This window comes from Cherax quadricarinatus, chromosome 6 (genome assembly GCF_038502225.1).
Source record: "Cherax quadricarinatus isolate ZL_2023a chromosome 6, ASM3850222v1, whole genome shotgun sequence".
Lineage (NCBI taxonomy): Eukaryota > Metazoa > Arthropoda > Malacostraca > Decapoda > Parastacidae > Cherax > Cherax quadricarinatus.
In genome coordinates, this window is record NC_091297.1 from 33,825,345 (window position 1) to 33,841,424 (window position 16,080).

At 44.0% G+C, this 16,080-nt stretch overlaps 1 protein-coding gene across 2 annotated transcripts in view; it reads left to right on the forward strand.

The window, feature by feature from the left end:
- The window catches only part of LOC128694346 (lipase 3-like), a 78,499-nt gene that overhangs the window by 13,514 nt on the left and 48,905 nt on the right, over window positions 1-16,080 (forward strand). For both annotated transcript variants that reach the window (XR_011391411.1, XM_070081273.1), the window contains exons 3-4: window positions 6,714-6,808; window positions 10,755-10,869. Coding sequence is in view for 1 of the 2 variants with exons in the window: in XM_070081273.1 (XP_069937374.1) it covers window positions 6,714-6,808; window positions 10,755-10,869 (210 nt within the window). In the remaining variant the exon portion in view is untranslated. The remainder of the gene's footprint in view (window positions 1-6,713; window positions 6,809-10,754; window positions 10,870-16,080) is intronic.

A 16,080-nucleotide genomic window follows, 5' to 3' on the forward strand; every position in this document is an offset into this window, starting at 1 on the left:
GGCTAGGTATTAGGGCTGAGGGTGGGCAAGGTATTAGGGCTAAGGGTGATCAAGGTATTAGGGCCGAGGTATTAGGGGTGAGGGTGATCAAGGTATTAGGGGTGAGGGTGATCAAGGTATTAGGGGTGAGGGTGGGCAAGGTATTAGGGGTGAGGGTGGTCAAGGTATTAGCGGTGAGGGTGATCAAGGTATTAGGGCTGAGGGTGGGCTAGGTATTAGGGCTGAGGGTGGGCAAGGTATTAGGGCTAAGGGTGATCAAGGTATTAGGGCCGAGGGGTGGGCAAGGTATTAGGGGTGAGGGTGATCAATGTATTAGGGGTGAGGGTGATCAAGGTATTAGGGGTGAGGGTGGGCTAGGTATTAGGGGTGAGGGTGATCAAGGTATTAGGGGTGAGGGTGGGCAAGGTATTAGGGGTGAGGGTGGGCAAGGTATTAGGGGTGAGGGTGGGCAAGGTATTACCGGTGAGGGTGATCAAGGTATTAGGGGTGAGGGTGGGCAAGGTATTAGGGGTGAGGGTGGACAAGTTATTCGGGGTTAGGGTGGGCAAGGTATTACGGGTGAGGGTGGACAAGGTATTAGGGGTGAGGGTGGTTAAGGTATTAGGGCTGAGGGTGTGCAAGGCATTAGGGGTGAGGGTGGTCAAGGTATTAGGGGTGACGGTGGGCAAGGTATTAGGGCTGAGGGTGGCCAAGGTATTAGGGCTGAGGGTGGGCAAGGTATTAGGGCTGAGGATGATCAAGGTATTAGGGGTGAGTGTGGGCAATGTATTAGAGGCGAGGGTGGGCAAGGTATTAGGGGTGAGGGTAGGCAGGGTATTAGGACTGAGGGAGGGCAAGGTATTAGGGCTGAGGGTTGGCAAGGTGTTAAGGCTGAGGGTGGGCAAGGTATTAGGGCTAAGGGTGGTCAAGGTATTAGGACTGAGGGTGATCAAGGTATTAGGGCTGAGGGTGGGCAAGGCATTAGGGGTGAGGGTGGTCAAGGTATTAGGGGTGAGGGTGGGCAAGGTACTTGGGCTGAGGGTGGCCAACGTATTAGGGCTGAGGGTGGGCTAGGTATAAGGGCTGAGGATGGGCAAGGTATTAGGGCTAAGGGTGATCAAGGTATTACGGCCGAGGGGTGGGCAAGGTATTAGGGCTGAGGGTGATCAAAGTATTAGGGGTGAGGGTGATCAAGGTATTAGGGGTGAGGGTGGGCAAGGTATTAGGGGTGAGGGTGGTCAAGGTATTAGCGGTGAGGGTGATCAAGGTATTAGGGCTGAGGGTGGGCTAGGTATTAGGGCTGAGGGTGGGCAAGGTATTAGGGCTAAGGGTGATCAAGGCATTAGGGCCGAGGGGTGGGCAAGGTATTAGGGCTGAGGGTGATCAAAGTATTAGGGGTGAGGGTGATCAAGGTATTAGGGGTGAGGGTGATCAAGGTATTAGGGGTGAGAGTGGGCAAGGTATTAGGGGTGAGGGTGGTCAAGGTATTAGCGGTGAGGGTGATCAAGGTATTAGGGCTGAGGGTGGGCTAGGTATTAGGGCTGAGGGTGGGCAAGGTATTAGGGCTAAGGGTGATCAAGGTATTAGGGCCGAGGGGTGGGCAAGGTATTAGGGCTGAGGGTGATCAAAGTATTAGGGGTGAGGGTGATCAAGGTATTAGGGGTGAGGGTGATCAAGGTATTAGGGGTGAGGGTGGGCAAGGTATTAGGGGTGAGGGTGGTCAAGGTATTAGCGGTGAGGGTGATCAAGGTATTAGGGCTGAGGGTGGGCTAGGTATTAGGGCTGAGGGTGGGCAAGGTATTAGGGCTAAGGGTGATCAAGGTATTAGGGCCGAGGGGTGGGCAAGGTATTAGGGCTGAGGGTGATCAAAGTATTAGGGGTGAGGGTGATCAAGGTATTAGGGGTGAGGGTGGGCTAGGTATTACGGGTGAGGGTGGGCAAGGTATTAGGGGTGAGGGTGGTCAAGGTATTAGAGGTGAGGGTGATCAAGGTATTAGGGCTGAGAGTGGGCAAGGTATTAGGGGTGAGGGTGGGCAAGGTATTAGGGGTGAGGGTGGGCAAGGTATTACCGGTGAGGGTGATCAAGGTATTAGGGGTGAGGGTGGGCAAGGTATTAGGGGTGAGGGTGGACAAGTTATTCGGGGTTAGGGTGGGCAAGGTATTACGGGTGAGGGTGGACAAGGTATTAGGGGTGAGGGTGGTCAAGGTATTAGGGCTGAGGATGATCAATGTATTAGGGCTGAGAGTGGGCAAGGTATTAGGGCAGAGGGATGGCAAGGTATTAGGGCTGAGGGTGGGCAAGGTATTAGGGTTGAGGGTGGGCAAGGTATTAGGGCTGAGTGTGGGCAAGGTATTAGGGCTGAGGGTGGGCAAGGTATTAGAGTTCAGGGTGATCAAGGTATTAGGGCTGAGGGTGATCAAGGTATTAGGGCTGACGGTGGGCAAGGTATTATGGGTGAGGGTGGGAAAGGTATTAGGGGTGAGAGTGGGCAAGGTATTAGGGCTGAAGGTGGGCAAGGTATTAGGGCTTAGGGTGGGCAAGGTATTAGGGCTGAGGGTGATCAAGGTATTAGGGGTGAGGGTGATCAAGGTATTAGGGCTGAGGGGTGGGCAAGGTATTAGGGGTGAGAGTGATCAAGGTATTAGGGGTGAGGGTGGGCAAGGTAACAGGGGTGAGGGTGGTCAAGGTATTAGGGGTGAGGGTGGGCAAAGTATTAGGGGTGAGGCTGGGCAAGGTATTAGGGGTGAGGGTGGTCGAGATATTAGGGTTGAGGGTGGGCAAGACATTAGGGGTGATGGTGATCAAGGTATTAGAGGTGAGGGTGGTCAAGGTATTAGGGGTGAGGGTGGGCAAGGTATTAGGGGTGATGGTGGGCATGGTATTAGAGTTGAGGGTGGTCAAGGTATTAGGGGTGAGGGTGGTCAAGGTATTAGGGGTGAGGGTGGTCAAGGTATTAAGGGTGAGGGTGGTCAAGGTATTAAAAGTGAGGGTGGTCAAGGTATTAGGGGTGAGGGTGATCAAGGTATTAAAGCTGAGGGTGATCAAGGTATTAGGGCTGAGGGTGATCAAGGTATTAGGGCTGAGGGTGGGCAAGGTATTAGGGGTGAGGGTGTTCAAGGTATTAGGGCTGAGGATGGGCAAGGTGTTAGGGCTGAGGGTGGGTAAGGTATTAGGGCTGAGGGTGGGCAAGGTATTAGGGCTGAGGGTGGGCAACATATTAGGACTGAGGGAGGGCAAGGTATTAGGACTGAGGGTGGGCAAGGTATTAGGGCTGAGGGTGATCAAGGTATTAGGGCTGATGGTGATCAAGGTATTAGAGCTGAGGGTGGGCAAGGTATTAGGGCTGAGGGTGGGTAAGGTATTAGGGCTGAGGGTGGGCAAGGTATTAGGGCTGAGGGTGGACAACGTATTAGGGCTGAGGGAGGGCAAGGTATTAGGGCTGAGGGTGGGCAAGGTATTAGAGCTGAGGGTGATCAAGGTATTAGGGTTGATGGTGATCAAGGTATTAGGGCTGAGGGTGGGCAAGGTATTAAGGCTGAGGGTGTCCAAGGTATTAGGGCTGAGGGTGGGCAAGGTATTAGGGCTGAGGGTGATCAAGGTATTAGGGCTGAGGGTAGGCAAGGTATTAGGGCTGAGGATGATCAAGGTATTAGGGGTGAGGGTGGGCAAGGTATTAGAGACGAGGGTGGGCAAGGTATTAGGGGTGAGGGTGGGCAAGGTATTAGGGCTGAGGGAGGGCAAGGTATTAGGGCTGAGGGTGGGCAAGGTGTTAAGGCTGAAGGTGGGCAAGGTATTAGGGCTAAGGGTGATCAAGGTATTAGGACTGAGGGTGATCAAGGTATTAGGGCTGAGGGTGGGCAAGGCATTAGGGGTGAGGGTGGTCAAGGTATTAGGGGTGAGGGTGGGCAAGGTACTTGGGCTGAGGGTGGCCAAGGTATTAGGGTTAAGGGTGATCAAGGTATTAGGGCCGAGGGGTGGGCAAGGTATTAGGGTTAAGGGTGATCAAGGTATTAGGGCCGAGGGGTGGGCAAGGTATTAGGGCTGAGGGTGATCAAAGTATTAGGGGTGAGGGTGATCAAGGTTTTAGGGGTGAGGGTGGGCTAGGTATTAGGGGTGAGGGTGGGCAAGGTATTAGGGGTGAGGGTGGTCAAGGCATTAGCGGTGAGGGTGATTAAGGCATTAGGGGTGAGGGTGGGCAAGGTATTAGAGGTGAGGGTGGGCAAGGTATTAGGGGTGAGGGAGAGCAAGGTATTACCGGTGAGGGTGATCAAGGTATTAGGGGTGAGGGTGGGCAGGGTATTAGGGCTGAGGGTGGGCAAGGTATTAGGGCTGAGGGTGGCCAAGGTATTAGGGCTGAGGGTGGGCAAGGTATTAGGGCTAAAGGTGATCAAGGTATTAGGGCAGAGGGTGGGCAAGGTATTAGGACTGAGGGTGGGCAATGTATTAGGGCTAAGGGTGATCAAGGTATTAGGACTGAGGGTGAACAAGGTATTAGGGCTGAGGGTGGGCAAGGCATTAGGGGTGAGAGTGGTCAAGGTATTAGGGGTGAGGGTGGGCAAGGTACTTGGGCTGAGGGTGGCCAAGGTATTAGGGGTGAGGGTGGGCAAGGTATTAGGGCTGAGGGTGGGCAAGGTATTAGGGCTAAGGGTGATCAAGGTATTAGGGCTGAGGATGGGCAAGGTATTAGGGCTGAGGGTGGGTAAGGTATTAGGGCTGAGGGTGGGCAAGGTATTAGGGCTGAGGGTGGGCAACGTATTAGGGCTGAGGGAGGGCAAGGTATTAGGGCTGAGGGTGGGCAAGGTATTAGGGCTGAGGGTGATCAAGGTATTAGGGCTGATGGTGATCAAGGTATTACTGCTGAGGGTGGGCAAGGTATTAGGGCTGAGGGTGGCCAAGGAATTAGGGCTGAGGGTGGGCAAGGTATTAGGGCTGAGGGTGATCAAGGTATTAGGGCTGAGGGTAGGCAAGGTATTAGGGCTGAGGATGATCAAGGTATTAGGGGTGAGGGTGGGCAAGGTATTAGAGGCGAGGGTGGGCAAGGTATTAGGGGTGAGGGTGGGCAGGGTATTAGGGCTGAGGGAGGGCAAGGTATTAGGGCTGAGGGTGAGCAAGGTGTTAGGGCTGAGGGTGGGCAAGGTATTAGGGCTAAGGGTGATCAAGGTATTAGGACTGAGGGTGATCAAGGTATTAGGGCTGAGGGTGGGCAAGGCATTAGGGGTGAGGGTGGTCAAGGTATTAGGGGTGAGGGTGGGCAAGGTAATAGGGCTGAGGGTGGCCAAGGTATTAGGGCTGAGGGTGATCAAGGTATTAGGGCTGAGGTTAGGCAAGGTATTAGGGCTGAGGATGATCAAGGTATTAGGGGTGAGGTTGGGCAAGGTATTAGAGGCGAGGGTGGGCAAGGTATTAGGGGTGAGGGTGGGCAGGGTATTAGGGCTGAGGGAGGGCAAGGTATTAGGGCTGAGGGTGGGCAAGGTGTTAGGGCTGAGGGTGGGCAAGGTATTAGGGCTAAGGGTGATCAAGGTATTAGGACTGAAAGTGATCAAGGTATTAGGGCTGAGGGTGGGCAAGGCATTAGGGGTGAGGGTGGTCAAGGTATTAGGGGTGAGGGTGGGCAAGGTACTTGGGCTGAGGGTGGCCAAGGTATTAGGGCTGAGGGTGGGCAAGGTATTAGGGCTGAGGGTGTGCAAGGTATTAGGGCTAAGGGTGATCAAGGTATTAGGGCCGAGGGGTGGGCAAGGTATTAGGGCTGAGGGTGATCAAAGTATTAGGGGTGAGGGTGATCAACGTATTAGGGGTGAGGGTGGGCAAGGTATTAGGGGTGAGGGTGGGCAAGGTATTAGGGGTGAGGGTGGTCAAGGTATTAGCGGTGAGGGTGATCAAGGTATTAGGGGTGAGGGTGGGCAAGGTATTAGGGGTGAGGGTGGGCAAGGTATTAGGGGTGAGGGTGGGCAAGGTATTACCGGTGAGGGTGATCAAGGTATTAGGGGTGAGGGTGGGCAAGGTATTAGGGGTGAGGGTGGACAAGGTATTAGGGGTTAGGGTGGGCAAGGTATTACGGGTGAGGGTGGACAAGGTATTAGGGGTGAGGGTGGGCAAGGTATTAGGGGTGAGGGTGGACAAGGTATTAGGGGTGAGGGTGGGCAAGGTCTGCACCAGGCCTAGTGCAGAGCTCACTCTCTATCGTCATTAAGACTTCCCTTCTTTTTTTTTTTTTTCTTTTTTTTTTAAATCTAATTAAGTCTTTGGCTGTAGAAAATTTCAACTCTGTAAAACTGAGATCCACATATTACATGTACCCTTCGCCCTGGTGTAGAGGTCACTGTCTATCAAACTCTGAGACTCCTTCCTCTTCGAAGGGAATTGTATGACCTCGGTGTCCTCCCATGTCAGCTCCTCCCATAGGGCTTCTAACTCTCTCTCCGCCCATGAGGACTGTTGAGCTCATGGATGAAGCTCACGTGTCAGTGACTCACTGAAAGAGATTAAGATTCCTTTTACTTGAGGGTGTGTGGTCGTCATACCCAGGCACGTTCCACTAGTTCCTGCCCTCTCTACTTCCATTACAACTGCTACGGAGAACAAGAAAATGATTTAATCATATGACAAAATTGGAAGGATTACTTCTTTAGTTTTCTGTCTCATGGCTTTCTTTCTTGGTTTCCTATAAGCATTGCATATCATAAATAAATCATATATACCACTGATGCTAGTAATTATTGTGTTATATTTACAGACTTAGCACAGGAGAGCGGCGAGTGGTCTTCCTCCTACACGGTATTCTCTTGTCCAGCGCTGACTATGTCATGAATGATCCTGACCAGGCATTAGGTGAGTATCTACGTATTCATCTAATTATTGCCTAATTGGATTATATTTGGATTTAGATTTTTTAGATTTAATTTATTGCGCACCCCATATCTATGCCGTGGAGGGTAGCGCAAGAGTATATGGATACACAAAAGACCTAGGAACTAGGCCCAAAAGGGTTAACAGAAGTACATCTGGATTTATATCTACAGTTCACTTATCTGTTACAAACTTAGGAAATCTGCTTAATATATCTGGTATCTTATTTTCATTAATAAGATATCTTGATATGTGATATACGTTAATATACTATCTCTATATTCCTCAATAAGTGGACAAATAAACACATAGTATTCATGATAGTGGCCATAGTTCTGGTCAGATACTTTACATTTTGTTTAATCATCATCATCGTGTCTGCCAAACTGACAGAAGTATTTGCAACAGTCTGGTAGACACACAGATGATGATCAATACAAACTATGTGACCAGACCTAATTGTGTGCGTATTTCTCTTTCTTTTTATGTTTGGATTTGTGTTATTTTGGGTGTAGCCAAAAATTTATTTTTCTCGTACAAGTATGGTTGCTTCAAGGCCGTTCTCACGGTTCGGTTCCAAACCAGGCCTGCTGGTTGATAGTCTGATCAACCACGCTGTGAATGCTAGCTGCACACAGTCAGTCATCGGTACCACAGCCTGGTGGATCAGGAAATGACCTGAGAAATCAAATTTCCTTCTGAAGACAGCCAGATGTCTGTTGATAATTACCCTTTGGTATAGAGAGTGGATGTTGAAAAGTCTTGGTCCCTTTACACTTACTGAGTTATCTCTAAGTGCATATTCATTACACACCTGTTTCTTAGTGGTGTCATCAATGTTAGAGGTTGGTAATAGTTTTCTGTTACTTAAGGGTTTCATTTTTTTATCTGTCGACTATAATGATCACGTTATAAGAGATGACTTTACATGTGATTTTTTAATTGACTAAAAGTTATTAACTTCTTTCATTAATATTCCAAGATGTAATTAATTGTCTAGCAGCCGTGAAGCCTCGTGTGATGTCAACACTGATGTAGTTATATTTATAAAGATTAGTTATTACTGTTAATTGTTATGATTGTTGTAAGTGATAATAATTATAATAATTGTAATTATTATTAATTGTTACGTTTGAATTCAGTGTTAATATTTATACATAAGATATTACTATGAATTATTTACGATTCTTAAGATTATTATTAGTAGTAATGTTTATTAAAATAGGTATTATTTATAGTAATACCTCCATTAATGGAGGTATTACTGTAATGGAGTATTACTTATAGTATTACCTCCAATAATGGAGGTATAACTATAATGGAGGTATTACTATAATAGAGGTATTACTATAATAGAGGTATTACTATAATAGAGGTATAACTATAATAGAGGTATAACTATAATAGAGGTATAACTATAATAGAGGTATAACTATAATAGAGGTATAACTATAATAGAGGTATAACTATAATAGAGGTATAACTATAATAGAGGTATAACTTACAGTAATACCTCCAATAATAAAGATAAGTAATAATTTTTATTATTGGAGGTATTGCTATACGTAAGAATTATTATCAAAGACAATGTAATGGGAGGTATTTATTACTATAAGTTTTTAAAGATTACCAGTGTTAATGTTTGTTAATGGGAGGTATTGTTAACAATGTTGTGAGTGGTGCCAGTGTTAATGTTTGTTAATGGGAGGTATTGTTAACAATGTTGTGAGTGGTGCCAGTGTATTGTTAACAATGTTGTGAGTGGTGCCAGTGTTAATGTTTGTTAATGAGAGGTATTGTTAACAATGTTGTGAGTGGTGCCAGTGTTAATGTTTGTTAATGGGAGGTATTGTTAACAATGTTGTGAGTGGTGCCAGTGTTAATGTTTCTTAATGGGAGGTATTGTTAACAATGTTGTGAGTGGTGCCAGTGTTAATGTTTGTTAATGAGAGGTATTGTTAACAATGTTGTGAGTGGTGCCAGTGTTAATGTTTGTTAATGGGAGGTATTGTTAACAATGTTGTGAGTGGTGCCAGTGTTAATGTTTGTTAATGGGAGGTATTGTTAACAATGTTGTGAGTGGTGCCAGTGTTAATGTTTGTTAATGGGAGGTATTGTTAACAATGTTGTGAGTGGTGCCAGTGTTAATGTTTGTTAATGGGAGGTATTGTTAACAATGTTGTGAGTGGTGCCAGTGTTAATGTTTGTTAATGGGAGGTATTGTTGACAATGTTGTGAGTGGTGCCAGTGTTAATGTTTGTTAATGGGAGGTATTGTTAACAATGTTGTGAGTGGTGCCAGTGTTAATGTTTGTTAATGTGAGGTATTGTTAACAATGTTGTGAGTGGTGCCAGTGTTAATGTTTGTTAATGGGATGTATTGTTAACAATGTTGTGAGTAGTGCCAGTGTTAATGTTTGTTAATGGGAGGTATTGTTAACAATGTTGTGAGTGGTGCCAGTGTTAATGTTTGTTAATGGGAGGTATTGTTAACAATGTTGTGAGTGGTGCCAGTGTTAATGTTTGTTAATGGGAGGTATTGTTAACAATGTTGTGAGTGGTGCCAGTGTTAATGTTTGTTAATGGGAGGTATTGTTGATAATGTTGTGAGTGGTGCCAGTGTTAATGTTTGTTAATGTGAGGTATTGTTAACAATGTTGTGAGTGGTGCCAGTGTTAATGTTTGCTAATGGGAGGTATTGTTAACAATGTTGTGAGTGGTGCCAGTGTTAATGTTTGTTAATGGGAGGTATTGTTAACAATGTTGTGAGTGGTGCCAGTGTTAATATTTGTTAATGGGAGGTATTGTTAACAATGTTGTGAGTGGTGCCAGTGTTAATGTTTGTTAATGGGAGGTATTGTTAACAATGTTGTGAGTGGTGCCAGTGTTAATGTTTGTTAATGGGAGGTATTGTTGATAATGTTGTGAGTGGTGCCAGTGTTAATGTTTGTTAATGGGAGGTATTGTTAACAATGTTGTGAGTGGTGTCAGTGTTAATGTTTGTTAATGGGAGGTATTGTTAACAATGTTGTGAGTGGTGCCAGTGTTAATGTTTGTTAATGGGAGGTATTGTTAACAATGTTGTGAGTGGTGCCAGTGTTAATGTTTGTTAATGGGAGGTATTGTTAACAATGTTGTGAGTGGTGCCAGTGTTAATGTTTGTTAATGGGAGGTATTGTTAACAATGTTGTGAGTGGTGCCAGTGTTAATGTTTGTTAATGGGAGGTATTGTTAACAATGTTGTGAGTGGTGCCAGTGTTAATGTTTGTTAATGGGAGGTATTGTTGATAATGTTGTGAGTGGTGCCAGTGTTAATGTTTGTTAATGTGAGGTATTGTTAACAATGTTGTGAGTGGTGCCAGTGTTAATGTTTGTTAATGGGAGGTATTGTTAACAATGTTGTGAGTGGTGCCAGTGTTAATGTTTGTTAATGGGAGGTATTGTTAACAATGTTGTGAGTGGTGCCAGTGTTAATGTTTGTTAATGGGAGGTATTGTTAACAATGTTGTGAGTGGTGCCAGTGTTAATGTTTGTTAATGGGAGGTATTGTTAACAATGTTGTGAGTGGTGCCAGTGTTAATGTTTGTTAATGGGAGGTATTGTTGATAATGTTGTGAGTGGTGCCAGTGTTAATGTTTGTTAATGGGAGGTATTGTTAACAATGTTGTGAGTGGTGCCAGTGTTAATGTTTGTTAATGGGAGGTATTGTTAACAATGTTGTGAGTGGTGCCAGTGTTAATGTTTGTTAATGGGAGGTATTGTTAACAATGTTGTGAGTGGTGCCAGTGTTAATGTTTGTTAATGGGAGGTATTGTTAACAATGTTGTGAGTGGTGCCAGTGTTAATGTTTGTTAATGGGAGGTATTACTGATATTGTTAATGTTTGTTATCGGGCCTTCTGGACTAAAAATTAACACCTCCTGACGAAGGGTTCATACTGGCTGACGCTGGCTACGACGTCTGGCTCGGCAACAACAGAGGCAACTTCTACAGTCGACGCCACGTCCGGCTCTCACCCGAACAGCTGGAGTTTTGGGACTACAGGTAAGCAGAGGGTATCCAGAGTTATGGAAAATTCAGGAGTGTTCAGAGCTACTAAGACATTAGATGGTAACGTGCGTTCAGCGTTATAAGGACTTCAGGAGCTTCAGATAATGGCAGATGCTCAGGGTTACATGAGACTTCAGTAACTAGCAGATGCTCAGAGTTATGGAACTTAAGGAGTGTTCGGAATTATAGGGATTTCAGAAGTGTTTTTAGCTACTAAGAACTTCATGTGGTAAAAAAAATCGGAGTAATGGGGTAATGGGGATGTCTGAAGTTTTCAGAGTTATTGAGATTTCAGGTAACTGGCAAGTTGTTAGTTATGGGGGTACAGGGGGGTTCAGAGTTATGGGGACTGTAGGTGAGTAACAAGCGTTCCCAGGTATGGGAACTTCAGAATAGTTAATAGGTAACCCACTTTTTGATACACTGTCTCACACAGAGGTACGGTGGCCCAAAAAAGAAGAAACACGTTCAGAATCATTCATTCAATCACTGTCTTGTCAAAGCAAGCTGGCATCCCAATTCACATAACTCTCCAAACTGCTGTATCCCGCCCCTCCTTCAGAGAGCAGGCACTGTACTCTCCACCTCCAGGACTCAAGTCCGGCTAACTGGCTTCCCTGAACCCTTTCATAAATGTTACCTTATTCACACTCTAACAGCACATCAAAATATTAAAAACTACTTGCCTACCCTCCAATCTAACACGTTCACAGAAGCCTGGTGGACGCCCAGGAGGGGCCTGGTGGACGCCCAGGAGGGGCCTGGTGGACGCCCAGGAGGTGCCTGGTGGACGCCCAGGAGGTGCCTGGTTGACGCCCAGGAGGGGCCTGGTGGACGCTTCATATTTATACACATATCTAATCCTATTTTGTTCCATCCTTTCTAAATGTCCGATCTAACTTAATAATCAATCCTCTGAATAATACTTTTGGTAACCACACTTCCCAGCCACTAAACTACGAATTCTCTGCATAATATTCATACCACACATTGCCTTCAGACACATCTCCACGGCCTTCAGCCTCCTCGCTGCAACGTTTAAAACCCATACTTCACACACACACATAAGATTGTTGGTACTGCTGTTCTCTTGGTGCATTCCCCTTTTTGCCTTTTTGTTCCCATAGATACCTCAATGCATCATCTAATAACTTCCCTCTTTTGTTTTTAACTGTTAAATTTACTTGTTCCCTAGACTTTCTGATCTCACTGATCTAACTTCAAACAAATTCTTATTCTCAGGAAAATTTGTTAATAAACCCTCACCCACTCTCTCAGTAGCTCTCTGTTTACACTTCACGACCAGTCTTTTATCCTCTCTTTTATTTTCCTTATATCACTTCTATTTGTAAAAAAAATCTCCAATATGCTTTTTCTTCCTCTTCTACCCCTCGCTCCGCTCTCCTCCTGTACCCATCCTTCTATACCCTCCAACTTCTGCTGTTCACTCTAACACTACATTCTTAAATCTTTCCCATACATCATCGACCGCTTCAATACTTGTACTCTCACTAGCTCATCTTTCTCCCAATAAATGTGTATTTCTTACCTTCACTATCTCCACTAATTTATAAACTTTTACTTCAGATCCCTGATGACATTCTCCTTATGCACCCATGTTCCTCTTACTCTTACTGTAGCTGCCAATAAATAATGATATGATACATCTTTCGTCCTTCAAAACTTGCACGTCCAGAAGTCTACCCATCAGTCTTTTATCCACTCATACATAGTCCCACAAACTGCTGTTATTATGTCCTAAATCATATCTCGTGTACTTATTTATCATCTTTTTCTTAAAATAGGCATTACCTGTTAACAATCCACTAAACTTACTTACTACTCCCTCTATAACTGTTCCTCTCATTTTAGCATTTAGGTCCCCCACAGAAATCACTTTCTACTTGGTTTATAACTCCCTAAATATTCATTTAACAATTCCGAATCTCTCTCTCTCTCTCTCTCTCTCTCTCTCTCTCTCTCTCTCTCTCTCTCTCTCTCTCTCTCTCTCTCTCTCTCTCTCTCTCTCTCTCTCTCTCTCTCTCTTTCTCTCTGTCTCTCTCTCTCTCTCATCCAGGTGCATAAACACTTAATGTAACCCATTTTTCACACCCGACCCTTGAAATAATCCACAAAATTATTGAATTTATACATTTCTATGCCATCTTTTTTTCTATAAATGATTATTTAATATTACCATGACTCCTTCCTTAGCTCTAATTCTCTCAGGTACACCCACCCTAATCCACTGAAATTCTTCCAGCCTCTTGCTTGGAGCATGACATCCAGCTTCTTTTTCATTCATAACATTTACAATCAATTCTTTCATCATTCGTACTGTACTAACTCACATATAACCATCCCAAATTAAAAATTTTCTTCTTCATTTTAATACTGTATATACAGGAGGAGTCACTAGCCGTTTGCTCCCGCCATTTCAGTCACCTTTTACGACACTCATGGTTTACGGAGGATGGACTCATGTCCATTTACCCATGGAGATGAAATGAAATAATACAAGAATAAAAACTATTATGAAAGCAGAAGAAAACTCAGATGGGTGTGTATACACACACATATACATGCATAATTGCATGTGTAGTATGAACTAAGTTTAAGTAGTAACAGTAGTAGTAAGATATATCTATCATCTTACGTGCTTGAGACAGAAAGAAAAGACCCGTATGTGTTATTAATTGTGAAAATTGGTGGAGGATAGAGTTTCTGGCCGTTAATCATGACAGACAAGACACCAGTTTATGATCACTGCTTCCAGTAGACTTCAAGAAGTATTGAGAGATTATCAGAAACACCTGCCCTGAAGTGGGAGCCTAACTCTAGGAGCACTGAAGTATGTAATGTTGACTGAGGTAAAGGTAAATAAGTATCTGAAATAGCTGACTGATGGTCAAGAAATAAAACCGGGTAGAATCTTGCTTGGATGCTGATGGAAGGAGCAGAAACTCTAAGCAAGACATTTGTGATGATCAGTAATATCACCCTGGAGACAGGAGTGATACTGGAAAGCTACTAAACAGTACATGTAATGTCAATATTCAATGTAGAGGGCAGGCAGCGGAAATATGCTCGAGGCTTCCTGAAGAGTTTGGGTTTACCATAAACCAACAGTACGAGTTCAAAAAAAACGATATTAAGCCTCATCCATCGACCCGAGTTATATGAGAGGATGATGAATAAAACATTAAATGGAAGAGCAGATTGCATATTCCTGGACTGTAGGAAGGCCTTCGACCTTGTGCTGCACAAGCAACTAATAAGCGGTGTGCCCTAAGGATCAGTTTTCGATCAGTACCTCTCGTTTTATATGCACATCAACGAACTGTCTTTAAAGACTGGTTCCTATTCATCAGATTCGTGGATGATGTGAAGGTCTTGGAAAGACTAGATGCAAAAGAGGTTTGCAAGAAGTTAGGTTAAGTTAGGTAAGATTAATCGGGAATAAGACAAATGCTGCTCGACACGGATTTTAGTTATATAATGACCCGTCACGGCAACTTTCAATTATTTATGTGAGGTCTTCCACTGCCTTACCGGACCGAGCCTTTAGAAGTTAATATTAATAATATCAATTGACGTTTGTTCAGGAGATGGACGGTAAAGATTCAGCTCTGAGAAGTGTAAGATAATGAAGACAGGTGAACGAGGAAGGAGACTAGTAGATTCAGAAGGAAAAAAAATGAGTGAAGTATATACTTAACACAGAATCTGTCGTCAGAAGTTTACATAAATATAATAGCCTCGTTGGCATCTGTAATGACGTCGTACATATAAAACGTTGTGCAAAATAACAGAGAACTTCTTGATAAAAATTATGCATCTTCTATGCAAGGCGAGTACTGAAGTACACAGGACCTTCATGAAACACATCTCAAGTACATAAATTGTTCCTGATGATCCAGAGATTTACAACCTGGTTACTATTACCGATAAATTACATGAACTATAACGCCATGTTTAATTAATAAAAATTCACAGCACTGGGAGAAAGGTTGTCAAGAGAGGACATAATCACGACATAAAAAATAATGAGCGGTATCAGCACTGTGGATATCAACACCCAAATGAGCCCCAAAAGTTATAAGAAGGAATTTTTTCACTATAAAGGTAGTAAAAATAAAAAAAAATTTCGAGGAGTAGTGGAAGTAAGTTTCATAAATAAAATTAAGTATTATTACAATAAAATACATTAGGTGAGGTAAGACTCATTAGAAAATAAGATCTATGTTTCCTTAAGCTGGTCTTGGTCATATTATGACCCACCACTGTAGCTTTTCCTCATCTGACCGAGGTCTTCCCCTGACTTACTGGTCCACCGCTTCATAAATTATTTTTTTTAAATTACCTGAGACTGGTAAGGTTTCACACTAGTCAATTGAAACTCAGTGGCTACACTACTGTCCCCATCCACACATAAATTAGTAAATGAAGGTTAATTATTGTGAATTCCCAACCTCGAGATGAATATGAGAAGACTAAATTAACTTGTTTTCACTTCAACGTTTAATTATTAGAAAGAGAGGTCGTCCTTTCGTGCATGCCACTTGACACAACTTCAACTCTCAAGGTCGTCAAATGGCCTTTACCAGCTACACCCTCATATAGGAAACACTTTTACAGTGTGAGAAATACTGTAGTTGAGACGAATGCTTCTTGCATGCAGAATAGTTTACAGGAAGATCCTGAAACCAAGTGAAAGGAAGTAGAACCAGAGGTAAAAATTTCAATCACGAAACCTAATAATTATAATCCCACATGCTGAATTTTTGGTATAAATAAAAAAGAAAGTAGAGACGAGTGAAAGAGGATAATTATCTTAAATACTAATGAATGCTGTCATCACCCTCTCTCATTTACTGGAAGAAGGACAAGACAAAGGAAATAAAGTAGCAACAGAAATAAGAATCACAGGAGGATTTGTGCTCGAGCAGGAAAACTCAATATGAGTTACATTGAACATTAAAAAAACCATACCACAGGTGGGGATTGAACTCGTGGCAGGTGAGTCTTACCATGATACATGGTACATCAAAGGTATATATTACATTTATAATAAAGAACACAGGTACAATATCGTGACTGGAATAATGAACAAATAACCCGCACACATAGGAGAAAGAAGCTTACGACGACGTTTCGGTCCGACCGAAACGTCGTCGTAAGCTTCTTTCCCTCCTATGTGTGGGT